The sequence below is a fragment of the Cavia porcellus genome, unplaced genomic scaffold, assembly GCF_034190915.1.
Source record: "Cavia porcellus strain 051 isolate PalLab524CR breed Dunkin Hartley unplaced genomic scaffold, mCavPor4.1 scaffold_7, whole genome shotgun sequence".
NCBI classification, from domain to species: Eukaryota; Metazoa; Chordata; class Mammalia; order Rodentia; family Caviidae; genus Cavia; species Cavia porcellus.
In genome coordinates this window covers 22,598,458-22,624,236 of record NW_026947490.1, presented here as the reverse complement: position 1 = coordinate 22,624,236, position 25,779 = coordinate 22,598,458, and the positions used below count along the sequence as shown (strand labels likewise).

The following is a 25,779-nucleotide window of genomic DNA, read 5'->3' as shown; positions in this document are numbered from 1 at the left end:
GCTCCGTAAGAGCGCCTCAACTGTAAAATGGGGACACTACATTTACCAAGAGAACCAAGAAGTAGCAGGAGCTAAGGAGAGGAAATCGTCGTTTCCACTCGGATTCCATCTTCAGGGCAACTTGCAGGCTTCAAGCGAGTCCGAAGCCAGCCTTTTACATATCGGGTACCTCAATGCTGTGCTTCCGCTTTCCAGCGAAAGACTGGTCTCGGCGCCCCTCAAGAGCCTCCAAAACCTACAGTTTAAGGGGCGATCGTCAGCTCTGCTGTGCACCGCCCTTACATTAGCTTTGCCAAGTACAACGCCCACCCCCACGGCCCCACGCGCCGCTGAGCCTTCTGGGAGTTGTAGTTCCGGTTCGCCCAGAGCAACGCACTTCCGGGTTCGTCCAGAAGCACAGCCATTGTCCCGCGTTGGGACGCTGGGAATCGTTGCACACCGCAGCCTTTTGAAGTTAACCCCAAGGGATCTTGCGGATGCTGACGCTAACGGAGAGGACCAGTCTAGTTTGTCCCTAGTCTGACGGGCTGCAGAATCGAGGCACGGGGCTGCTTAACCCGAGCACGTTCTTCCTCAGAGGCGTGCCGGATCCCGAGCAGGAACAGGACAGGCCTGCACTGCCAGCGCTTGGACGCCTAGGTTGGTAGGGGGCGGTGCAGCAGTGGATGTGCAGTGTGCGCATGCGCAGGATGTTAATCGGCACCTAGAAGCTGTAGGTGTATGGGTGGGCGTTCCGGCGCCTTATCTCTGGATGTGTTCAGCCTCGCATTTGGAGGCTGGTGAAGGTTCGGAGGCAATTGCTACTGTGCCTGGCGCGCATGCGCAGATACATGGGCAAGTGGTTCGCTGGTCTGGCATCTGAGGATGACTATCTTGCTGGAAGACAGTCGGTGCACGGATATAGGGGAGGACCTGGGACGCACCCTTCTTCAGTGCTTTATCTATATAGTGAAGGGCTCGAGGATGCTCAGGCTTTGAAGTGCTCAATTGCAGATTTCTGTTCTGGAAGGAGGGCTTGTGTCACTCTCATAATCCTTTTTTTTTTTTTTTTTTTTTTGTGGGGAAGTGTACTGGGAATCGAACTCAGGACCTTGGGCTTGCCAGGCAGGCGCTGTGCCACTGAGCTATATCTCCAGCACGCACTGTACTCATAAGCAGTGATTTGGGTTGAAAACACCAGGTGAGTTTCTGAGCATTTGACTCAAAGACTCTGGAAGGCGCTACTTTTCTCTAGGGCCTAGGAACTCTACTTGTGTAGAGACAAGGTTGGAGTAGCAGGTTCTTACCCCAGGAGCTGCAATGTTACTTCAACAGATTCTCGGTGGGATTCTCCATAGCCAGCAAAGTTCCAGGTTCTAGATAGCATGTTCCCTGCACGTGTTCTGAGTAGGAGTCAGGAACGTGGGCTGACAATCCTGGGCTCCACGTAAGGCAGTGCAGCATTCTAGGGCATTCGGGATTGACAGTGAAGCTGAGTTGGAAGTAAAGAATCAGCCTAGGAAGGACTGAGTTTAAGCAGTTGTGTCAGGTTGACAGCTCTGTGGGGGAGGAAGCAGGATGCTAGTAGCATCATTATGAGTAGGTGTTCTGGGACCTTCGCTTAGGCTACCCAGCTTACAGGCATGAGAATGCCCAGGGTGGTAGAGGGACAGTGTGGGCCGCAGATCTGGACGTGAAAGGGGCTGACTGCATAACCCCTGGGTTGTCATGGCGGGCAGAAGGAACAGGAAGGGCCTGATTCCCATGGATGCAGCACCAACATGGGTTTGAGAACTCCAAGGTGGCAAGTGCCCGACCTGGGACAGATTCTGGAGCTCTATGCTCAGGCTACTGCTTAGGTGTTCTGGCATTTATTAGTGAAGCAGGTGGTCCCAGGATCTGCGTGGAGGCTTGTGGGTTCCTGAGGTGTCCAGTGGCATTGGCCAAGTGTGCAGATTCTCATCTTAGGAGCGGGAGCTGCACAGAATCCCCTGGTGAAGAACTCGGGCCCTGGATGCAGATTCTGGGTGTGAACCTGTCCTACACGTGGGTGGGGGTGCCATGGGAGGAGGGGGTGGGGCACTGTGCAGGGCTGCTGGAGTGGAAGGCCTGGGAGCCCCAGTGTGGATCTGCGGGCTCTGGTCTTAGGAGGCACAGGGCTGCTCGGCTGCAGCCTGCACATGCGCTGTGGGAAGGCACGAGCAGTCTCCTGAGCTGGTGCTGCCTAGGGATGCCTGGGTGGATGGAGGGAGCTGCTGTGGGTTTGGGGCTGCAGAGGGGTGGGCTCCCTCTGTGCACAGAAATAGGTGGTTTGGGTGGGAAGCAGGAGGTTAGAGATGGATTTTAAGAGAGTGCTTGTGTCTTTGTGCAGATATAGCCCTGATCACAATCTAACAGTGTGCCCATTTTAGTGGAAGGACAGGATCTCTCAGAGCCAGAGGTGCCCAGGAAGGCATTAGGGCAGGAGTCAAGTGCAGCTTGAGTTGGGACTTGAGGAAGCCGGGAGGAATGGGGCTGGGTGCAGGCGCAGGGCAGAACTGCCTTGGGAACACAAGCTGCACTGCCTGAGTGAGAATCTGGAGGGAAAGAACAGCAGGTAAGGCCGGGAAATGGTGTGCAGGAGGTGGCGTAGATGTTCCTCCGTCTCAGATAAAAAGACATCTAATTAGTACAAAAACAGCTGAGTTACTGAAGTGCACGTTCTGTGCCGGAGAGGGGCTGCCCTTGGCTGGCTGTGCTGGTGTCTGCCACAGTCCCCAGTCCTGTGCAGACTCTGCTGCACTCAGAGGGATGGAGGAAGCAGGTCAGAGACACACATCAGGAGCCCAGGAGGGAGTTGGGATGGGAATTTCAGCCAGTGACTGCCATGTCTGGTTGAAACTCTGGAGGAAGATGGTGGGGGATAAGAAAACAAGAGTGAAGAGTCTGGAAGCTGAGGTCAGCTGGAGCCCTCTCTCCAGATGCAGAAAGGAACTGCTCAGCATCACAGTGCATTTACACACTCAGCATATGAATAAGTTTGTGGAGAGTTTAAGGGGCGGATAGAATCAGGACAGGAAGAAAATCTAATCTATCTGCAGAACAGCAAGTCTTGGTGGCTTCACGGGGACAAGAGAAGACTATTTCTCAAGTGAAGGTCAATTCACAGTGTGCCTCAGCTCCCTGAGCTCTGCATGCTTCTCAGGGGCTGTGCCAAACTCTTTAAGAGGCAGTGGCCCTGTCATGGATACCCGAGGTACAGACAGGTTCGCTTCCCACCAGTGATAATCTGGCAAGATGGTGGAGGGACCTGGGCCTGGCTGCAGAGAAGCCACCTGCCCTGGGCTGCTAGAGGACAGGGCAGGCTGTTGGAAGGGCAAGACCAGTGCTCCATGCTGTCAGTTCCTGGGAGGGGTGGGGCTGGCGAGCTTCATGCAGCTGGTCGGGGGTGGTTGGGGGTGTGATTCTGGGCCATCAGTGCTGGAGCCGTGCTGCTGGCCCTGGGGAGATATGCTGCCTTGGAGTTGCAGTTTAGGGATGGGACAGATGGGTGCACACTACAGGATCCTCCATGGGCTGGGCGTTTGTGGTGGATTCCAAGACCCAGTGGACTAGGGGAGGAAGTAGTGCTGCAGATTTTAGTGGTAGGCAGAAGACCACATTGGGGCATGAGGTGGCTTGCAGGTGGTTGTGAAGGAGCAGGGTTGGAGCTGCCAGATCTTGGGCTAAGGGAAGGACTCCTGATACATGCATAGGTGTATGGGCGGAAACCTCTAGAGGTGCTCTTGCCATGGGTATTCATCCTGGGATCAAAGGCTGATTCAGGGTCAGGTTGGTGCAGGGACGGATGGACTCGTGGAGAAAGCTGTGATCCTGTTCTCAGTGTGTCCTCTCCCTACAGCTCAGCACCTGCCAAGCCTGGAGGGGAGCATGGAGATACCGGATGAGAAGCCCCCAGGGCCCTTGAAGGCCCACGAGCAGGTGAGTAGAGCCACTCCCCGAGAGCCCTGGGGTTTCTCCCACCAGGCCCACTGCTTAGACTCTGAAGTCTCTGCAGATTCCTAGGGGCTTTCGTCCCTCATGCTTGCAGACTTTTAATGTGTCCACTCTGAGTCTCCGCTGCAGTTCTTCACCTTTGTAATAGAGACAATTCTTTCCAGGAGCAACTTGGGCCCTTGAGTTAAAAGCTCTTGCAGTTGACAGCTTTGTTGGAGAATGCACAGGTGGACATACCTAACTGTGCAATGGATTGGGGATAGTTCAGTGAATTATGTATGGTACACACTGCGGCTTCTGCATCAAAACTGATATGATGCGCTTGTGTGTGCTCATGGGCAGAAAAAGGTACTGACTTATGTTAAGTAAAAGAAATGTTTTTCATATAGAAAATATGTTAGAGACCATAAATATACTTGGAAACAATGCTTACTTGTCAGTTATAAGGGAGTTTTAAGCTTAATTAATTAATTAATTAATTTTGGTACTGGGGATCAAACTCACGACCACCTCACACTGACAGAGCAAGTGCTTTGAGCTACGGAGCTAAATCCTCAGCCCTAATTTAAATTTCTTAATTTTAGGATTAAAAATAAATCATGGAAATCATTTTCTTACAGCAGATATTCTTTGGAGACAGTTAGTGTCTTGAAAATATTAAGCTTGACTGTCCCTTCCTGAACGCTCTAGTCCTGACAGCCTTCATAGCCACCTGCAGTTGTAGAGGATGTCTTGGTGTCAGTGACAAGCAGGGTAAGGGCGATGGCCATGGTGACATCCTGTTACAGGGGAGGAGCCCAGGTGGAGTCAGGGAGTCGTCTATCCAGGGAGCAGCCTGGAGTGGGTGTTGGAGCCCACTAGAGGTCAGGACAGTCTGGACAAGGTGGTGGCTGGGTGTGGAGAGGCAGCGCCCACCTGGGGTGAGGCTGGTGAGCCTATGAGGAGGGGGATGTGAGGTGGAGCCACGGCCAGCGGGGGAGCAGGGTGTCCACAGAGGGGATGCTCCCTGGGGACAGTGGAGTCCTCATGTGGTGAGCTGGGGTCCTCGCTGGGGTTTAGAGCAGGGGTGCAGCCTGGCTGGAGTGTGGAGCTAGAGGAGTTTGAGAAGGAAGTCTGCACAGGGTTTCAGAACTTGGCAGGACATGGAGGACATCCATGCAGTGGCACAGTCCAAGCCCAGATGGCACAAGCAGTGAGTCCACCAGGGTGGAGGGGGCAGGGGGGATGCCCTGGCCTGGGGGGTTCGAATCCAAGCAGGGTGACAAGTGTGCCTCAGCAGAGAGTGGCCTCCTGTGGTGGCAGGACAGGTGTGAGTGGGAGAGGGCAGGAGGCAGGGGACTGTACAGGATCCCCCACAAAGCCACTCAGACACAGAGCAGGAGAAAAGGGTGTCATTATTGCCAGCGTCCCTTGGGTGATTGGGTCCACCTGAGAGCTCCTGTGGGGTCTTGTTTTATACCGTTCTCGTTTTATGGGGTGACCTTTATGGGTAGCTGTGTCAGGTGGGGTTACCAAATCAGAAATGAAACAGCAGTTGGGGGGAGGGGACAGAGAACCTGGGGAAGGGAGTGCGGAGGTCCTGGCAGAACTTTTCAAGTTGGTTATGCCCTGCTGACGTTAGATTACAGCTGTACCCTACGTAGCTGAGGTCATAACCGTGCCTTTTTTCAGGGAGCCTAGCTGTGCAGTTAACCCACCATTGCCCACCTCAGAAGGTGGTTTCCTCTCTCAGCAGGGGGAGTGGACATGGAGTGCCCACATCGAGGGCAGCAGGAGAGCCTGCCGGAGCAGGGAGGTACAGACGGAAAAAGAGTGTGCCAGGGTCCACTCGATGGGGACCCTTGTGAACTGCAGGGACTAATGTGGGCTCATGATTTTCAGGATGCGTGGGTGTAGAAACGGGAGAAGCGTGCTTGTGTGTGCACATTTTAGACTGAAAGCATAACATCTTAATCAAAACTATTAGCGAGATGTGATTTGGTATGACAATCAGTACTGTATTTTATTTTATTTTATTTATTTATTTTGGTGCCGGGAATTGAACTCACAATCTTGGGCATGCCAGACAAGCGCTTATGCCACTGAGCTAAATCCCCAGCCCTCAGTACTGTATTTTAAACTAGTGACTTTTGGGTATTTTCTGAGACTCTGAATGACCTTTTGACTTTCTCTGTCAGATGTTGAATCAGGCATCTCTTCATTACATTACTTCTGTCAGGGTTATTGATCGCATCTTGTGTAAAGTGCTAGGAGAAAGGCAAATGGCCTGCTCACATGTCTTGGTTCATACAGTCGGAGAATGTGCTTCGTATGTTTTCCAAGGGCACGCAGCAAAAGCAGAAGCATAGTGCTAGTTTTCAGTTATTGTATGCCTACAAGTTAGCAGTTTAAAACAACTTATTTGTATATTTATTTGTGTGTGTATGTGTTGGGGTCCTTTGCACTAAGCTGTGTCCCCAGTCCTCTGCTACATTTTTATTTTGAGACAGGATGTCACTACTAAGCTGCATCCTGCTGCCTCGGCCTCCCAGAGCGCTGGGGTTATTGGCATGAGTCACCATATTATAGGCAGCTGAGTTACACAGAAATTAATTTATAGCCAGAGAGGGACTTGACTCTCAAAGAAGTCAGCACACAGATAAAGACATTAAAATTGTGGTTGGAGGGTTCTGAAGAAGGCCAGACCTCAGAAAGAAATGCACTGCATGTAGGCCGTGCCCATGTTTCCCTAAGGGAAAACAAGACTTTGAGATTATTTTGTAGTCAGAACCCCAGTAAGTCCAGATAGGTATCAGTTGCCCAAATGGGTGGCCAGAACATGCAGACACAACCCTCCTGAAAAAAGTCCCTTCCTTTTGTTCTTTCCACAGATCTTTGCTGTGTGACTTACTTTCCTGTTGGCTCAGTATTAGCTAAGCAGCTGTACTATAATCCTATAGGGTGATGGTAATTTGATTCATGTTGTGCCCACATTGTGACCTTGCTGTGTAAATTACCCCTGACAAAAGGCTTTTTTTTGGCTATTTCATTTGAAACCCTTCTTGGAAATCCAGGTGCTAGTCTCTCATATTTTTTTTTTTTTCTTATTTCCAGTAGAATTCTCCTAACTTTTCCTTTGGGGCTCGCAGTTTTCTCCCTCAGTGTTGTGGGACCATGCGCTGAGAACATCTGACATCTAGCAGGTTGGGGGTTCTATTTCTCCTGTGTCAACCACACCTGGCTCCCATGTTTATTTTGTCACATAGTCTCTTAAGGCCAGGAAGCAGGAGTAGCTTAGCCGGGCATCTCTGGAGCTCAGGACCCCTGATAAGGCTGCAGTCAAGTTGCTGGCTGGGGCTGCTGTCTTCTGACGGCCTGGCACAGTGGGCGTTCCGCTTGCAAACTTATTCATGTTGTTCATGTCTGTGAGAGGCCTCAGACCCATGTCCCCCTGGCCTCCCTCCAGATAGCTCACTCTGCAGCAGCTGATTTCTACCAGATACAAGGCAGGAGAGCGATCTTAGCAGGCTGCCACACTTCTCAACATTGAATGGCCTCTAGTGCATAATAACGATTGTCAGAGATGCGTGGGTACTTGGTATGAATTGTATGGATATTTTCCATGGAGTAGGATCAGGGAGCCTCAGTCTCGATTTAAATGAGAGCTATGAGCCCAGAGAACCAATATGAGGCCAGGTAAGAATCATTTTGGAATTTTATTCCTGCTTAATACCTGCTGAGTTAGAATCATAAGGCCTTCAGTGTTTGGCATTTTGAAAAACTGATCTAAGCCATTCTAAAAGCAAAAACCAATGAACTAAAACAGTATATAATAATTTTGAAGTACAAGCTAGCGTTTATAAATTTCTCTCTTAATAATTCTGGCTCTTTCTTTCTGAAGTCTTGGGGACTGAATCCAGGGCTTTTTCAGCCTTGAGCTGCGTCCTAAGCCCTGCTATTATTTATTTTTATCTGGAGATGGGGTCTTGTTGCGAGGTTGTCCAGGCTGGGGTCAAACTTGCCTCAGCCTCCCAGAGTGCTGGGATTACAGGTGTGCACCACTGTGCCTGGCTCCAGGTAAGTTTTTCTTTCTTGAGTAGCTTTTCTGATTTTCCAGGTTAGTTTTTTTTTTCTTTTTTTTGCGGTACCGGGGACTGAACTCATGACCTTGCGCTTGCCAGGCAGGTGCGTACGCTGCTGAGCTAAATCCCCAGCCCTTGTTTTCATTTTTCATGTTTCACTTTCAGCTTGTTTTTGTAGTACTGGAGATTGAACATGGGTGTTCTACCACTGAGTCATGGCCACATACATACCCAGCCCTTTCTATTTCTTTATTTTTTGAGACAAAGTCTCATCAATGGCCCAGGCTGACCTCCAACTTTTGATTTTCCTACCTCTGTTGTCTCCTGAGTAGCTGGGATTATAAGTGTGTACCACCATAACCAGCTATATTTATTATTATTATTATTATTATTGTTGTTGTTATTACTACTAATACTGTATTACTGGATGAATTAACTTCTAGCCATGAAACTGTTAAGAGTTCAACTTCAATCACTTCTGAAGCAAGAGAAGACATAGTTTTTATTGTTCCATATTTGGAATGTGAATTTTTTGGTACTGGGAACTGAACTCATGACTTCGTGCTTGCCAGGCAGGAGCTATATCCCTGGGGATCAAACTCATGACCTCACACTTGCCAGGCAGGTGCTTATGCCACTGAGCTAAATTCCTAGCCCTATCCTTGATTTCTTTTTGAGGTTGTTTCTATGATGTGTTTAGGCTGAGTCCATTAGCAGTTTAGGGTAAAAGTGTGGCTCCCTTGAATCATCTGTAATTTTGGTACTATTTTGACATAGCATTTTTGCTTGTGCTTTGGTGTTTCTCACACTAACTTTAAACAGTTAAGACCTCTGGGGCTGTGCTTCTGCTATGCAGACAGCTCGGTGCCTCTTTCTTTGGGCCTTCCTAATTTTGCATCTTTTCCAGCACTTTGACCACTTGGTCAACTTTAGAGCCATCCAGTCAATGTACGGAGGGAGGTGTTTTTACAGGTGGAGAAATCTTTTCCTGCCTTTATACAAACCAAAAGTGAGTGAGAAAGTGCCTTGGTTACTTTTCTCTCGTTGCTGAGACAAAATACCTGATGCCCAAAATTAGGGGAAGAAAAGTTCATTTAGCTTACAGTTTTTGGAAGTTTCAGTCCATGTTCCAAGGCAGGGTGGCGTGGCTAAGGGGCAGCTGTTCATGGCAGCTGCAAGCGACAAGAGGGAACAGGGTAAAAAAGGCAAAAAGGGGAAAGCCCGCTCCTTCCCCCCTTATATTGTACACCGGCTACCTGCCCCGGGCAGTTGCAGCACTCTCAACACCGAAACCAGCACTAGACACCAAACCAATCACAAGTGCTAGGCTCAGCCGACTCCGTGACTGCATGAGGCTTGGGGGCATCCAAACAGAAACCGTTACAGAAAGTGAGAATCTGCTGCTTATATGTTCTTGGTCATTTTTTCCTTCTTGATTGAGCTGCATCCCAAGCCCTGCTTGCCTGTATTCCTTTGTCCATTTTTGTTTTGAAGTTTCCATTTTCTTACTGATTTGAAGAAGTCTTACTAGCATACATCTTTATTGACAAGTCCTTTGTTGCTGATGCTTTCTGTTAAATATTTTTGAAGTTCACTTCTTGATCTTTCCTTTATGAGTCTGGTTTTGTTTGCTGTAGTCCATTTTATTAGCTTCCAGTTTTGTGAGGCAGGAATTTAGCAGGATCCGCTGGACTGTTCTTTTCTACATATAGTACCTGGGGTCACTTCAGCTGGATTGAGCTGGCTGTGGGGCCAGCCTGGAGCTCCACAAAGGCTTCCTGTCCATGTCTAGGGCCTCAACATTCCCCAAAGTGCCTCCTGTCTTTCTCCGTACGGTCGTCTTGAACATAAGCAATGACAGGGATCCCAAGGTTTGCAGGCGAGATGTCAAACAGCTGCTATGTCAAATTCTAGCTGACTCACAATGGGAGTTTGGAGCTATGACTCACTTCCCTAATTTTTTCCCTTCTTTCATCCGTTCTGCCTTTTCAGGACTCTTTCCTTCCTCAAGAGATTATCATCAAGGTGGAGGGAGAAGATGCTGGGTCACTAGCCACCCCATCGCAGGTGAGTTGGGCAGGGCATCTTTCTTTTCATTGAAAAATGTGTGTGACTGGTCTGTCACCGAAGCCAGGAGAGCTTGGAAGTGAGCAGGAAGCAGGGGAATGGAGACGAGCCTGGGGAGATTTCCAAGAGGCTTGATTATTGTTTGAAAGATCAAAAGAGGAAGAGCTTCAAGGATGTTTGAGATTAAAGACTATTTTCTTAAAGGATTGAAAAGATTTGACTCTAAGTGATGATAGGAAGGAATTAATGAAGAAAATGTAGTTAGTCATAAACAGAGGAAGTAAAACTGATTTTGATTGGAACCAGAACAAGTCCAGGATATCTGTGAATAAACCGCCTCTCTGGGGAACGAGTCCTGCCGGAAGAACGGAGGTGGGGAGACGTGAAGTCGAGGTTGGTTTTACTCTGTGAACGATCAGAACGATCGGGGTGAGGCTGGGAGCTGGAGCGGGGAGATGCTTGGCAAGAGTGGGAAAGGCACGCAGTTTGTCCTCACAGGTGTCAGAGGTGCTGGGCGGTCTGCAGGGATCCTTAGAAGACAGTGATGTTTAATGTCTAATATTCTGTTCAGCTCACTGTACCTTTCTTCTCAGTGGCATTCTGTAACCCACTTTGTAGAAAGCAGAGTGATGTTCAAACTCACTCTGTTTATAATTTGCCATGTGCGTTCAAAAATATTTAACAGAAAGCTCTAAATGAAGGTAATATTTGAAAGAGAATTTTTAATTAATGAAGTCTGTTGGTACATTTTAAGTAAACATAATGATTGCATCTGTCATAGGGAATTTGTACCTGTACGTGCCAATTCTTTTTTCCCTACCCTCCCTTCAACACCTCTTCTCTTCCTTACAAAAGCTCTGTTTCTATTTTTTCCCTTTTTTCTCATTTTTTTCCTTTTCATTTCTTTCCTTTCCCCCTTTTAGTTCCTGGGCCCATTTGAATATTTGCTTCCTGTTTCACAATGTCTATTATAAATTTGGGCAATATTTACAGTTTTGGTTGCTCACAACAGAGAAACAATGTGGTGTTTACACATGTGTCTAATTTATTTCTCTTAGAATATGATCTCAAAAAAAAGAGAAAATGGTCTGAAGGTGTATCCATTTACCTAGAAATGGCTTGAGTTTACCCTTTTTATGACTGACTAGTACTCCATTGTATTAAAAACCACATCTTCTTTATCCATTCATCAGTTAATAGAGAGCAGCTTCCAACATTGGCAGTTACAAACTGTGCTGCTATAAACATGGATGCACATATATCACTGTGGTATGATGCTTTTAATTCTTCTGGGAAAATATCAAGCAGAGAAATAGGTGGATTAATGGGGGCCCCTAGTCCTAGATTTTTGAGGGAATCTCCATGTTGATTTTTCACAGTAGTTGCACCAGTCTACACACCCACCAGCAGTCTAGAAGCATTCCTTTTTCCCCACAGACCCACCAGCATTTGTTATTGGTTGATTTCTTTTTTTTAGCTAGTGTAAGCACTTTTTGTCAAAAGGATTTTTTTTTTTTTTGTACCAGGGATCAAACTCACGACCTTGTGCTTAGCAGGCAAGCGCTTACACCACGGAGCTAAATCCCCAGCCCTTATTGGTTGATTTCTTGATAACACTTATTCTTTCTGGAATGAGATGGAGTTTCAGCAATGTATTAATTTGCATCTCTTGAATGACCAGTGATGTTGAACATTTTTATATATATTTATTTGCCATTTGTACTTCTTCATCTGAGAATTGTCTATACATTTCAGATGCCCATTTTTGGATTGAATCTTTTAAGTTTGGGAGGTCTGATTATTTTGAATTCTTTATATATTCTAGATAGTAGTCCTTTGAGGAACAGCTGGCAAAATTTTTTTTTCCCATACTGAGTTTTCTCTTCATGCTCTTGGTGGCTCTCTTGCTATACAAAAGTTTTTTTTTTAATAAGATACCAGTAATAGGTTCTTTCTGATAGTTCCTGTGCAATTGAGGTTTTGTTCATAAAGTATTGGTAAATAGATTTGTATTTGTTGCATATATATTTATGGTCATTATCTCTTCCTCTTGGATTATTCCCTTTACAAGGATGTAGTGACCTTCTTTGTCTCTTTTAATCAATCTTGCCTTGAAATCCACTTTGTCTGCAGATTGAATAGCTACCTTTGCTTTTTTCTGGAATCCTGTGGCATAGAGTATAGTTTCCCATCCTTTGATTTTCAGCCTGTGTATTTCTTTTTGAATTAAATATGTCTCTTGTAATTAGCATATTGTTGGGTATTGCTTCTTAGTCGATTCTGCCAGTCTGTTTCTTTTGATTAGTGAATTGAGACCATTAAAATTGATGGTTATAACTGATACATATTAGTTTATCCTTGTCTTGTTATTTTCTTGTTGTTGGTTCCCTTTCTTCCTCCATCCCATGTAATTGCTTGTCTTGCCTGGTGGATTCACTCTTTCGGGGTTTGTGAAGTTGTAATCCTTATTAGCTCTTCCTAGAATGTCCTTCAGAACAGTTTGGAGTGCTGGTTTGGTGATCATGAATTTCTTCGGGTGCTCTTTGTCATCAAAATATCTTAGTTCCCGATCAATTTGGAAATGGAAGAGGAAAAGATTAGAAGCAAGGCTAGAGGACAAAGGAAGAGCCCACTAACTTTCCTTGTAGCTGAGATAAAATACCCAACACCTGAAGGACGAAAGGTTTATTTCAGCTCACAGTTTGTAGAGATCTCAGTCCTCAATGGCTGTCTTTAAGGCAGGGTGGCATGCCGAGGGGCAGGGCAGAGGAGAAATGGTCCACGGCACAGTGAGTTTATTAAATTATTAAAATAATTTAATAAACTCAAGCAGCAAGCAGCAAACCTCTCCCTCCTTTTAATCCCATCTAGGCTACCAGCCTTTTGGCTGGTACCACTCACACCCAGGTGAATCCTCTCATTCCAACCCCCAGATCTATGCTAAACCAACTTATCACGTGCTTTTAATTCCAGTATCACTTACCCTAATAAGCACGATACATCCAAGATCCAGCCACTTCCTAAAATCTACACCTATGAGTACATGAGACTTTGGGGGAACATCTGTATACAACCCTTAAGACATAGATTGGTAGAGGGCAATACTAGATACTTCCATAGCTTAGTGAACCCAATTTCTCCCTTTCTTCCTATCAAAGAAGCCACTAAAGAGGAGCAATCAGGTATCATTGGGGTGGGTGTTATCAGATGTATTGCTTGAAAAATAAAATGCTTCTTCACAGTGTAGGGTATGAACCCTCGGAGGAGGCTGCTGAAGGGCAGTCCCAGGAGCAGAGGGCCGGACCATCCATGTGATCTGATGATGGAGAGAGAACACAGTTGCTGACATTAATGGGAACTTAGGTTGCATCCCACCTACCAATCTTATGCACTGGTGTTCATTTCTCTTATTTGTTCTTCATTTGAGAAACAAAGCTGCTAATAATATTTCCTTACAGGAGCTTTGTGAGAAGTTAATGTGTGGTAATCTATGTGCCTGTGAGCTTGCTGCCTAAGACTACACTGCTTCCTAAAAGGTCTCGAGTGCATCTGTACAGTCAGTTATTTTTGTATTATTATGAGAAGAATCTACAAGTAGGTGTCACAGATGACAGAAGACAAGATAATATGGATGTTTGTAGCACAATGTGAATCCTAGGGGTGAGTCCTCCGTGGATGGGGTGGTTGGATTTGGAAGATTAGAAGGATACAGCGCCAAGAAGTGAGGTATCCTGGTTATTTTCCTGTTGCTGAAACACAATACCTGACATCCTCCACTTAAAGGAATCCTCCACTTCAGCCAGCACTGGCTGCCTCCAAGATAAAAAAACCCAGCAAGGGAGGGCGGCATAATGGGCATTTTGGACATGTGAGAGGAAGAAAAAATACCAGGGACAGAAGTCCAGAAAACTCAGCATCTGCGTATTGAAGGACTTTTTCACCTGGGTATGTGATGTGCCCTCTGTGATTCAGGTAAGAAGAGAGGACGTAAAATGAAATTTGCACCAGGACTATTGTGATGCATTAGAAATAATACTGTTGATTCATTCATTGAAATAATTTAATAAACTCAATATACTATATATTTGTCGATGTCACTCCCGGCCGGCAGGAAAGACACACGACAAGGTCTGGCGGTGGTCAGGCTTTTCTTTATTCTCTCCTTATACAGTCTGCCCCGAAGCCTCTACCGGTCCGCTCCCCGCGGCTCCTTTTGTGCTTCAGTCTCCCCCGAAGCCTCTACCGGTCCGCTCCCCGCGGCTCCCTCCGTGCTTCAGTCTCTCTCTCGGGGGTGGAGGCACTGGCTATATATAGGATTAATAGCTAGGCAGACTACCCTGTGAGGCGGGAACTTAGTGGGGTGATAAGAAACAGGTGCCACACAGGTGGGCTCGATGAGAGGGGTAATCTAGCTCAGGCTTTTGTACTTTCCCACAGGCCTCGCAATCAAGTCTGATGACTTGACAGTGCCACGGCTCCCAACATATATTTAACATTTAGTATACATTAGCAGTATGGTAGGCATTAGGATTATGATTGAAAACTCTAAATACCTTCTCCGTGCCCTCATGCATCATGGTCTTGTGACAGAGCTCCTGGTTTGCAGAGAAAGTATGGTGAGTCTTAGAATTGAATTCCGTGGAACTTTGAGAGTGATTGCAAAGGGACGGAGTGGAGGTGTTAATCTAGTCTGCTGCTGTTTAGTTGATATTTGAACAAGTTTGATGCCGCAAGGACCTGCATTAAACAGGGAAGGGAAGTGTGCGTTGAAAGGAAGCATGGATTAGAGGTTGAAAAAGAGTACCCTAAACATCAGTGTTCTACCTTGGTGGTGGTTTGTAAATTACATCTCCATATCCTGTTTTGGGCTCATTATGAAAAGCTTTAAGATTTGGGAGAAATTTATGAGTTTTGACTTAATAAAATGCACGCAGAGCTGCATTTAGCATCTAATTTAGTGGGATTCAGGACCAAGTATCCTGTGCATGAACCATGGTTTAGGAATACCTTGTCTATGTCTTGTCTTTAGTGGCAAGTGATGTTAAACTTCCCTGCTGTTTTCTGGTTTGGGACAAGGACTGGTCACCCTCAGCCCTTCCTTTTTGTGGTCGGAATTCCTGTCTTGGAAACAGGCTTTTTCTGCTTAGAGGAGGCAGGGCAGGAGACCTCATTTGTATGGCAGTAATGACAGTGATTGTCTCCTAGAAGGCTCTGCCTTGAAGCTGAGGGTGTATGGAAATAGAACGGTCAGCCAGAGTGTGGTGCTCACTTAGACAAAGTGAGCCTGAGCCCGGCCTGAACTAAATATCGAGACCCTGTCTCAAAAAGACAAAAAAGAAATGGCTGTGAACCTGCAGAGTGGGCTTTGTTAATAATGCCTGAGACACATGATGATGTATAAGCCTTAATGAAAATTAATATGTATAGGCACAGAGCATGGATTCAAAAGGAAAAGACACTTGGGTTGTGTACCTATGGTGACCATGTATCTGAAACAGAATTCTGAATTGTGAAAAGTTTTACCACATGTATGTCAACTGCCTTCATTCACACTTCTGTGTGTGTTTATTTGTGATTTGACAATTTTCTCCTTGTCTTTTAATGGTGGATATATTCCATTTCTATTTATTAGACACAGTCACACCCAACTAATTGAGTTCCTGACTAAACTATGATGTTATAAAAAAAAATCTACCAGCAGAGCTTACTAAATAAACCACAAGGCCGGCCATTATTAACATGATTGTTAGGTCTGAGAACCATGAAAGATTAAATGACAGCTAATGTGACCTTTATCCTGAACCCTTAGTCTTCAGATAACAATTCTATTTCCTTTGGGTGGAGTAGGGTGAGACAGGGTCTTGTTATATATTTTAGGCTGGCCTTGAACTTACTGTGTAGCGAGACTAACCTTGAACTCAAGGCAGTCTTCCTGCCTCAGCCTCCCAAATGCTGGGATTACAGGAGTGCACCACCATGACCAGCTTCATGGCCTGTTTTTATAAATAAAAGTTTTATTATAATGTAACCATGCCATTTGTTTACATGGCTTCTGTGACAGATTTCTTGTGATAGCAGGAGAGTTGAGTAGTTGTGACAGAGAATATAGGGACTGCAAAGCCTAAAATAGTTACTAACTGGCCTGTGACAGAAAAAATTTGCCCACTTTTTTTTTTTGTAGTTTATTTCTTGTGGATCTGGAAGGAATTCCTGAATGAGAATTCATCAGTGTAAAATTCACAATAAGATTTCCTTTAAGGTGGACAAGAGGGGAAACAATTTATATCAGTTCTTCTTTGGGGTTTTAAAAACAGGTCCACCATCAAAAATCTAAAGGCATCTGTACATCTTGACACTTTTGGACACTGTCAGGTCATCAGATCTTCCTACTTCTATGCGTCAAACCTTTTCTTTCTTGATAACCACTGGAATAAAATAATGCCTTGAGCATGAATATGTGTTCTGTTTTAGGAAGGAATAAACTTCAAAATTGTGACTGTGGACTTCACTCATGAGGATCAGGAGACTTGGACCCCAGACAGAGGTGTGACCCCGCCAGAGAACCACAGGGAACTGGTCTCTTGGGGTAAATTTACCATCCCCATAATGAGGGTGTTGCTATTGAAATGTTTTCACATCGCTATTAAGAATTGTGAAGTTTGGCAACCAGAATAATTTTGACCACATAGACCTTGTGAAGATTAATTTTGAGTTGTTAGGTAGAATAGCTAAAACTTCCTTGTCTTGAGCTTATTCAGTATTCATGGCTTCCGAAGGTCAAAAGCTAGACCAAATTCTGCAGTAATTTTTTTTGTCCCTGCCCCAAACACCAAAAGTCCATTATCCTTCTTCATAAGCTTTTCAAATTCGATCCAATTTCATAGTTGGAGAAAGATGGAAGCGTATAAAGAGAACTTGCCAGTGCTTGTGTCCAGTTGGGAACTAGACACTTACAGGGGTCTTTATAGGTATAAAAGGTTTGTTTGAATATCCCTAGAGGAAAATGCCACGTTTTTGTCACTACTTTTCCAGTTGTACACTTTATGGAATTTTCTAATAGCTACTCAATTTGTGGGAAAATCTTCATTCTCTCTCTCTGTTGAAATCACAGGAATGCATGAGGCCATATGAGACTATGAGTTATTTAGGGAACTGTGATAATTACCCCCTTTTCTTTCTTGGGCTTGTAAATGTAGTTTGTTCACATCTTGCTTACAGAGACTATTGTAGCAAGTTTCATGCCCTCTAAATTCTTAGAAATGCGGCCACTGATCTATTTTATTGAAAATGTGTCTAGCATCAATAAGGGTGGAAGGGTCCTTCTGTTTCTTTGCTTAGTATTACAAGATTGTGTTGCGATTCTGTAAATGCTGTATTCATGAACTTATTTCAGAATATGGAGCTACTTGGCATTCAGAATCTTGCTTATTCAAACAAAAATAAGATGGAAAAAGTTCCAGTCAAGTGCCTGTTACACTGTTGGGCTGCGGTGGTTCTGCCCTTCCTGCTCATTCCTTCCCTTCTACTTTCTCAGCCCAGGTTATATAACGCTATAGCTCAAAGCAGTTCCATGTATTTTTCATTCTTTCTTGTGAACTGTATTCCAATATGCTAGCTCTAACACGTTGTGTATATGAGGTATTATTTTGCTTTTTTCCAGACCTGGCAACAGCATTTGGAAGAAGAGAATCAACCCAAAAGGAGAGCAATTTTGATGAAGAACTCTCTCAGGCAGTAAAGATAGAAAAGTTAACACGAGATGATCCTTGGCTGTCTTCATGTGAAGAAGTTCAGGACTGTAAAGACCAGTTGGAAAAGCAAGGGAGACTTTCGCAGGAAACAGTGCTCACTCAAAGGAAAGCAGTTATTCATGAGAGAGTCTGCAAAAGTGATGACCTGGGGAAGAGTGTTGTTTGTTCCAGTCTTCTCTCGCTTCCCATGATACCCATTAAAAACCATTTTCATAAACATATGTCAGATGTTAAGAAGTTGCATCCTACTTCTCTTGTAAACAGTCTTCAGAAGTTTAGTGATGGTAACAAAGTATGTGACGATAATGAACGCGGAAAACTCCCTCAGGGCATACATCTGTTTCAGTTTACAAGAACTAAAAAAAAAGATAAATCTTATGAATTTAGTGATAGTATTAAGCCTTTTAGCCATGCCGTACCCATACATACAAATGAGAAAATTTATTCAGACAGTAAAACTTTTGACTTTAAGGAACGTGGGCAAGTTTTGAACCATGACATACCCCCTGATGAACAACAGAGAATTCCTCTTGAAGAGAGTCAGTATAAATATAGTAAAATATCTCAGAATTCGTCCATTGCTCAAAACATAAGAAATCAATCCGAGGAGAAACCTTTTGAATGTAATCAGTGTGGGAAGTTCTTTAGCTGGAGCTCACATCTTGTTGCACATCAGAGAACACATACAGGGGAAAAACCTTATGAATGTAATGAATGTGGAAAATCCTTCAGTCGGAGCTCACACCTTGTTTCCCATCAGAGAACTCATACGGGAGAGAAACCATACAGATGTAATCAATGTGGGAAATCATTTAGCCAGAGCTATGTCCTTGTTGTGCACCAGAGAACGCACACTGGAGAGAAGCCTTATGAATGCAACCAGTGTGGAAAGTCATTCAGGCAGAGCTACAAGCTTATTGCACATCAAAGAACTCATACTGGTGAGAAACCCTATGAGTGCAATCAATGTGGGAAATCGTTTATCCAGAGTTACAAACTTATTGCACATCAAAGAATTCATACTGGAGAAAAACCTTATGAATGTAATCAATGTGGGAAATCTTTTAGTCAAAGTTATAAACTTGTTGCTCATCAGAGAACACACACTGGGGAAAAGCCCTTTGAATGTAATCAATGTGGAAAATCTTTCAGCTGGAGCTCTCAGCTGGTAGCACATCAAAGAACTCACACTGGAGAGAAACCATATGAGTGTAATGAGTGTGGGAAATCTTTCAACCGCAGCTCTCACCTTGTTATGCATCAGAGAACTCATACTGGAGAAAAACCCTATGAATGTGATCAGTGTGGGAAATCCTTCAGCCAGAGTTATGTTCTTGTTGTGCATCAGAGAACTCATACTGGAGAGAAGCCCTATGAATGCAGTCAATGTGGGAAATCCTTTAGGCAGAGTTCGTGCCTCACTCAACACCAGAGAACGCACACTGGAGAGAAACCATATGAATGTAATCAGTGTGGAAAGACATTCAGCTTGAGTGCTCGACTGATAGTACATCAAAGAACTCACACTGGAGAGAAGCCCTTTACATGTACTCAGTGTGGGAAAGCTTTCATTAATAGCTCTAAGCTTCTCAGGCATCAGGCAACTCACAATGAAGAGAAACCACATGAAATAGCTAGTGTATAAATCCTCAACGCAGGATTGCTTTTACTTTTAATCTTTTTAGACATTCATTTGAATGGAGTGTGTGTTGTGTGACATTTAGGTAATGTATGTTGACAAACTTTTGGTAATCTGTTTGTTACTATGTATCTAGAAATTTATAAGAAAAGGGAAAAATCTATAAACTGCACATATTTAACTTAGTAGTTATACATGCCAGATCCAATTTGGCCTTACAAGCATTCCTGAAAAAGTAATAAATATAGGCAGTTTTCCTTGAAGAAAGCACTCAGTCTTGAGTTGGAGAGAAAACCAGGGAGGTGTAGATCTTTTCCCAAAAAGCACACAAAAGGTGACACTGCTGGGTTTGCTGGGGAGAAGATTGAAAGATTTTTGTGGTATTTAGAATTTAGACTGGAAAACAGTGCTACCTTGTATCATTCTACCACATGGTTTCCCCATTATTTAGTTTATAGTTTGCTTTTTAAAATAGCACTTTTCTGTTACTATAAATTGTGATTGTGTGAGAGAAAAAAGGAAAATGGTTACGATACAAGATGAAAAATGTAGGGGAAAATATAGAAATATTTTATAGAACTACTATATTTGTGTATGGGTGAAATTTGAAAGAGATTATGGGTGTATCTATTTGATATTTTTATTTATGTGAAGTGTTTTCAGAAATGTATGCGGTATTGCTATAATAAATGATATAATGAGTAAAAGTTAAATCCAAAAGGAAACTGTTTTCCATCTTGTTTAACTCGAGCAACCAGATTGCAAAGGTCACCCAGGTTTCCTTTTTTTTTGACACAGTGTCACACACTGTTGCTGAGGCTGGTCTTGAACTATGTATCCCAAGCTTGCTTTGAACTTGTAGTGACCCTCTTGCTTCATCCTTCTGAGTGCTAGGGTTACAAGTGTGCACACAATACCCAGCTTCACCCAGGAATTTCCATTTTGCTTAGCATGAGCTGATCATGCCTTGGGGCTTGGATTCTTAGGGGTATTACCTAGAGAAGTTCCTTAGAAATAGGTAACTAAAATTTAGACTATAAGGGTTCTGAGGAGGGAATGAGAATGCATGGATTATAGAGGATATGAGTGCTTACTTTAATATATTTAGGCATAAAGAAGCACTATTTTCAAGAAAAAATTTCTTCCCTGGTCTGCTGTTGTCTTTATTTCCTGTGATATGTTCCCTAATATGAGAGACTTGGGGGTATGCTATTCTGGCTAAGTATTTTTCACCTCAAGTTTGCAAGACGGTGTTTAGTGTGGCAAGCTTTTTAGCTTCTCTTTGATTTTTAAGATTTGGTTCACATGTCTTTGTGGTATTTTTTGCTAAGTCCTAAATTCTCATCCTGTGAATTATGATCCTAGAAAGATAATAAAAAATATGTTGAGTTTAACCGAAGACCAGAGAATAGAGGTATATCCTCTGGAGAAAAGAAGGAAAACTCAAAATGACTTCTGATAGAACTTTTGGTAAAATTCCATTCACTCAAGATTACCCAGAAGACTTTAAGAATAAAGCCCCTATAGTGTAGCACACTTGGCAGTGACAGAGTGTCTGGTGGAACAGTTGTTGGTGTCTGGAAAACAGTCCCACCCCTGCATCATCTCCTCCCAGCCCATCAGTGCACAGAGAAGTGGCAAGGGTTCCCCATACACTAGCTTTTGGAGGCAGCTTGAAATTGTGGAAAATGCCAGTTTAACAGTGGGATCTATGTAGACTTTCCCAATGTGATAGGTAAGATTGATATTGGTGCTTAGTATCAGTGGATGATTTTCACTGGACTCTTTGGATCTTTCTCTGAAGGCAAGGAATGAAGATTATACAAATGACTATGAAGTCAAATGGGCTAAAAATAGGGCTCTGAAGTTTTTAATATTTGGAAATGATTTTTATTCCTATGGAATTTCTTCCATAAATGTTGAAAATACTTCATTGAAAATGTGAAGTTTGTAAAATTGAAAAAACATATTTGGAAATGTCCAGTGTGTGTGTGTGTGTGTGTGTGTGTGTGTGTGTGTTTCTAGCTACCTTGCCAGGTTGATTATCAACATGTGTGCCACAAATGTATCTACTCCTGGGTAGTGATTTATGCTTGCCAAATGTTTTGAAATAAATAGATTTGCTAATAAAATTGCTAATTTCTTTCCTCTCTCTCTCTTGGTACTGGGAATTGAACTCAGGGCCTTGCTCTTGCCGGGCATGTGCTGTGCTGTGGAGCTACATTCCCAGCCCCCAAAGAGTTAATTTCTATCATATTCTCAGTATCTGCTCTTTGCAAAAAAAAAGAATAATTACTAGTCAACAAAAATAAGTAATTAAGATACCAGAAATATGTAATTAAACTTCTTAAAGTTTAGGATTAAAATGGGAACCAGTAAATTCATTTTAATGACATGTATGAATAGAGGTTTATAAATGTATCAGACATACATGCATGCACAGAGGTTGAGCATCCCTAATCCAAAAATCTGAAATCCCTAAATGCTCTAAAATCAAAAACTTTGAATGCTGACATGATTCGAGAAGTGGAAAATACCATACCTTAAGTTTTAAGGCAGGTGACAGTCAAAATACAGGCATGCTTAAAATAAGGTATAAAATCAATCTGCACGCTACATGTGTAAGATGTATATGAAACATAAATGAATTCTGTATTTAAACTTATGTCACATCTCTAAAATACTTAACAGATATCCAAATTTCCAAAACCTATAATATTCTCAAATTCAAAATACTTCTGGTCCTGTGTGTTTTGTTTATTTATTTATTGGTATCAGGTATTGAACTCACAACCTCATGCTTGCCAGGCAGGCCCTTACACCACTGGCTACCCCCCTTCATTTTAGAAAACGGTTACCCTCCCACAAAAGAAAAGAAAATGGTTATTTAAACTGTGTGTATGCATTTTATAGGCCAGATTGCTTTCACTGCACTCCAGTTAATTTAGAAATAAAACTAAACAAAATGTTTTTAATAACATTACTTAAAAAAATAGTCTAGAATCTCTTCATTGTAGGCTAAATCAGTACTAAATTTTGAAACTGGCTATAGGCCTAGGAATATAGCTCAATGTCACAGGGCCTGCCCGGCAAGGTTTTGAGTTTGATTCCCATACTTCCCACCAAATAAAAATAAAACTTGCTAGGGACCAGGTAGGTGATTCTGACCGTAAGTACTTCCTCTTGTTATATATTTTGCTTTTCCACATTTTCCTCCACCATGACTTGCTCTGAGAGGATAAAGTCTATGCTATTCCTACAAGGCATTTTGTGACAATCCTAAATTTTCTTTGGAAATAAATTTCTGAATTTTCTGTACCTTTCAAAAGTTTTGTGGGCATGTCATTACCTGACTTGGAAATTTATTTAAAATAAATAATAATGTAGATGTGATCATGAGTGGAATGTGCTGAAAAATTTTAGTATTGGAGGTTAGGTTTTAGAAGAACCAAACCTATGGAAGGCTAGGGAAAATTTTTTTTCTGATAAAACCCTAAGTTTGTATCTGTATTCTCTGATCATATTCTTCTATACTAGTTGTTTGGGGTTTCAATTATTGATGGAAATGAATACTCTCTGCTTGACTTATTACTTGTGTGTTTTGCTAGTCGAGAAGGCGTGGAGGTCTCTTTTTATAATCTCATGCTTTAATCAGCTGTTGATAGTTTTTCTTATCTAGACCTGCAAATAAAGACAGTCAGGTTTCTGATGTGTCCCCAAGAATTAGGCATCCCGTCACATGTGGTGCAGCCTCTGCCTTTGTGTGAGTGCCCAGTGTTCAATCAGGGATCTTATGTCCACATGAGGAGGAGATAGCAGAACACTGTGTTTGGGATATTGTTCTCTGTTAATTCTGGATAAGTTGAATTTTTAATGTAAAGGAAAACAAAAGTTTCTTGTTTTAAGTGAAACAATATTCATGACTTGGTGATTATGAAACTTTATAATGGGTCACAATTTTTTAAAAGTTTTAGTTAATATTTTTTTCTTTTCTTTTTTTAAATTTTATTTTAAAGAGGATAAAACAGAATAAAACCAAGCAAAACAAACTAGTGTAAGAGATACAGGACTCCAAAACATTACAAAATCAACAATAGTTACCATAATGCCTTTTGATGTCTTCAAAATACCTGCAGGTAACTTTGGACATAGTAAAAATCAAACAGAACAAAATACAATAGAAACAATAAACACAAAACAATGAAAGCAATAAAGGATTTCAAAACCAGCCAATAGTAAATCCAAAATTGCCACCATAATATATCTTGCTATCTTTGAGATACCTGCTCCTGCCATCAGATTAAATAAATGGAAAGAGAATAAAACCCAACCCAACCCAACAAAACAATGAAAATAATATAAGACCTGAAAACAAGACCATAGGGGATCAACAATGGCTAAAACCCCCAGGAGGTCCCCCCTAGATGCCACACTGCATACTATACTTTCTGAACCTATGATCAGACCACTGGCCCCAGATCTGCATAAACCTTAAAATTGTTTGGAAGTGGAGGCTGGGATTACAGCTACAGTTAAACTGCAAACAGTAGTATCAGTTTGTGCCCTGACAGGCCAACCAGCCCCTGCTGCACCTTATCCTGTGAGTCCATTAGTTGTGCGACAATGTGGGACCAGGGGTCTTTAGTCAGTAGCCTAAGACAGAAAAATAAATATGAGCTTGTAGTACCGTGTAGTCAACAGATAAAAACACCTTCAGAGACAGCTGGTTGGTGTCTGGTGACAGGGCCCATTGGGATAAGTAGAATTGCTGTCAACCTGGAAAGAACTCTCTGATCATCCAAAAAACATTAGTTATGGATTAAAAGAAACAAGAAGGTTTGTGAGTCTTTGGCCCATAGTCACATACAGTATTGAGAGCACTGAGCACTGAGCACTGAGCATGGTGGTGCACACCTGTAATCCCAGCACATGGAAGGCTGAGGCAGGAGGATTGTTGCAAGCTCAAGACCAGCCTAGGCTACAAAGTGAGCTCATCTTGTTCACGTCAGTTCTGTACTATGTTGTCTTGTGTTAGTTCTCTGTGTGTGAAGATATGGATAACTATTTGGAAGAAAACAAGAGACAATATGATAAATAGTGAAGATCTCTGATTGTCTTGCTTTGAAATTTATGTGCCTTACGTTGCTTTCTTATGTTCTGTTTTGTTGTGCTTAATTTTATCCTCTTTAAAATAAAAAACCTACCAAATTCAAATTATATGATGACTATAGAACTACTGTAGTTGTCTCTCTCATCTTGTTTGAGTGTGTTGGTTATAGGTTTTGAGGAATTGGTTCGTGTTATGTAGGTTGCTGAGTTTATGAGTGTGAATACTTTGCACAGTGTATTCCCTTACTGGCCCGTACATGGCTGCAGACTGTATAACAATGCTCCATTCCTGATTTTGGTGATTTGTGCCCTCTCTTAGGTATTGAATTTTTCAAGGACCCAGGTTTTAGTTTTGCTTTCTTGTTTTCCTGTTTCATTTATTTCTGTTCTTATTTTTATTTCCTACCTTCTTGTGTCTTTGAATACTGTTTGCTCTTTTCCAGTGTCTTGAGACAGAAACAAAGATGACCAATTGGAGGGTTTTTAAATGACTCATGAGGCAAAGTCCCTGCCTGGCAAGTACAAGGTCCTGAGTTTGATTCCCAGTACCAAACTAAATAAACGAACCAAGGACACACGATGAGGTCTGCTTGGTGAATTTTCCACAGACACTTGAATGTGTATACTGCTGGGACATATTGGAGACTCCAAGTAAGTGTGTTGAGGGTGTTGTTCCTACTGTAAGATGCTGCTAAATTCCTGTCTTTGCTAATATTCTGTCTAGTGGTTGTACTGCTGAGAGTGAGGTAATGAAATTCCTAACTTTACTTGTGGATTTTTCTATTTCTTCTTTTAGCTCTATCAGTGTTATTTAACAGATTTCAAAGCTTTATTTTTTGGTAATGTACATTTTATTTAAGGTTCTTTTTATTGTTATTAATGTTTGTTTTAATCCTAATCTACTTTATTTATGAATTTTAATATTTACATTGGATGTTTTCACAAATACACTAAGTAAAACTATAGCTAAAATGTAAATTCCCTCCCCTGATATATCAACAGCTACTCAACATTTACATAAGCAAAGAAATACGATCAATAATGAGGCAACATGTTCAGCATATCAAAGTGTTAAAAATTAAAGAAAATATCTATTTTTAGCTTTGGTAAATTTCAATGGGAAGTAATATATATCTGTCTTAGTACTCTCGTTTCTGAGACAAAATTTTTGACTCCCAAAGTTAAAGGAGAAAAGGTT

General features: G+C 42.8%; 1 protein-coding gene across 5 annotated transcripts; it reads left to right on the top strand.

Annotated features, from left to right (window-relative positions):
* Nucleotides 1-353: 353 nt before the first annotated feature.
* On the top strand, nt 354-21,615 carry Znf180 (zinc finger protein 180). 5 transcript variants are annotated; one of them, XM_063252846.1, is made up of 5 exons: nt 354-639; nt 3,860-3,939; nt 10,008-10,082; nt 16,554-16,626; nt 17,743-21,615. In XM_063252846.1, exons 2-5 carry the CDS (start codon nt 3,889-3,891, stop codon nt 19,476-19,478), a joined length of 1,935 nt encoding a protein of 644 aa, XP_063108916.1. In that variant the 5' UTR covers nt 354-639; nt 3,860-3,888; the 3' UTR covers nt 19,479-21,615. The 5 variants fall into 5 exon arrangements, with proteins under 5 accessions (XP_063108916.1, XP_063108913.1, XP_023418574.2 ...); XM_063252843.1 differs by having other exon boundaries at nt 355-643; nt 16,554-16,668; XM_023562806.2 differs by having other exon boundaries at nt 356-639; nt 16,554-16,668.
* The last annotated feature ends 4,164 nt before the right edge of the window (nt 21,616-25,779 follow it).

What these genes read in the sequence shown, in the direction of transcription:
- Znf180 (XM_063252843.1), top strand. Translation starts at nt 3,889, where the DNA reads ATGGAGATACCGGATGAGAAGCCCCCAGGGCCCTTGAAGGCCCACGAG. An exon ending in CCTTGAAGGCCCACGAGCAG is followed by an intron (nt 3,940 to 10,007) that starts GTGAGTAGAGCC and finishes CTGCCTTTTCAG; the next exon opens with GACTCTTTCCTTCCTCAAGA. An exon ending in CACTAGCCACCCCATCGCAG is followed by an intron (nt 10,083 to 16,553) that starts GTGAGTTGGGCA and finishes GTTCTGTTTTAG; the next exon opens with GAAGGAATAAACTTCAAAAT.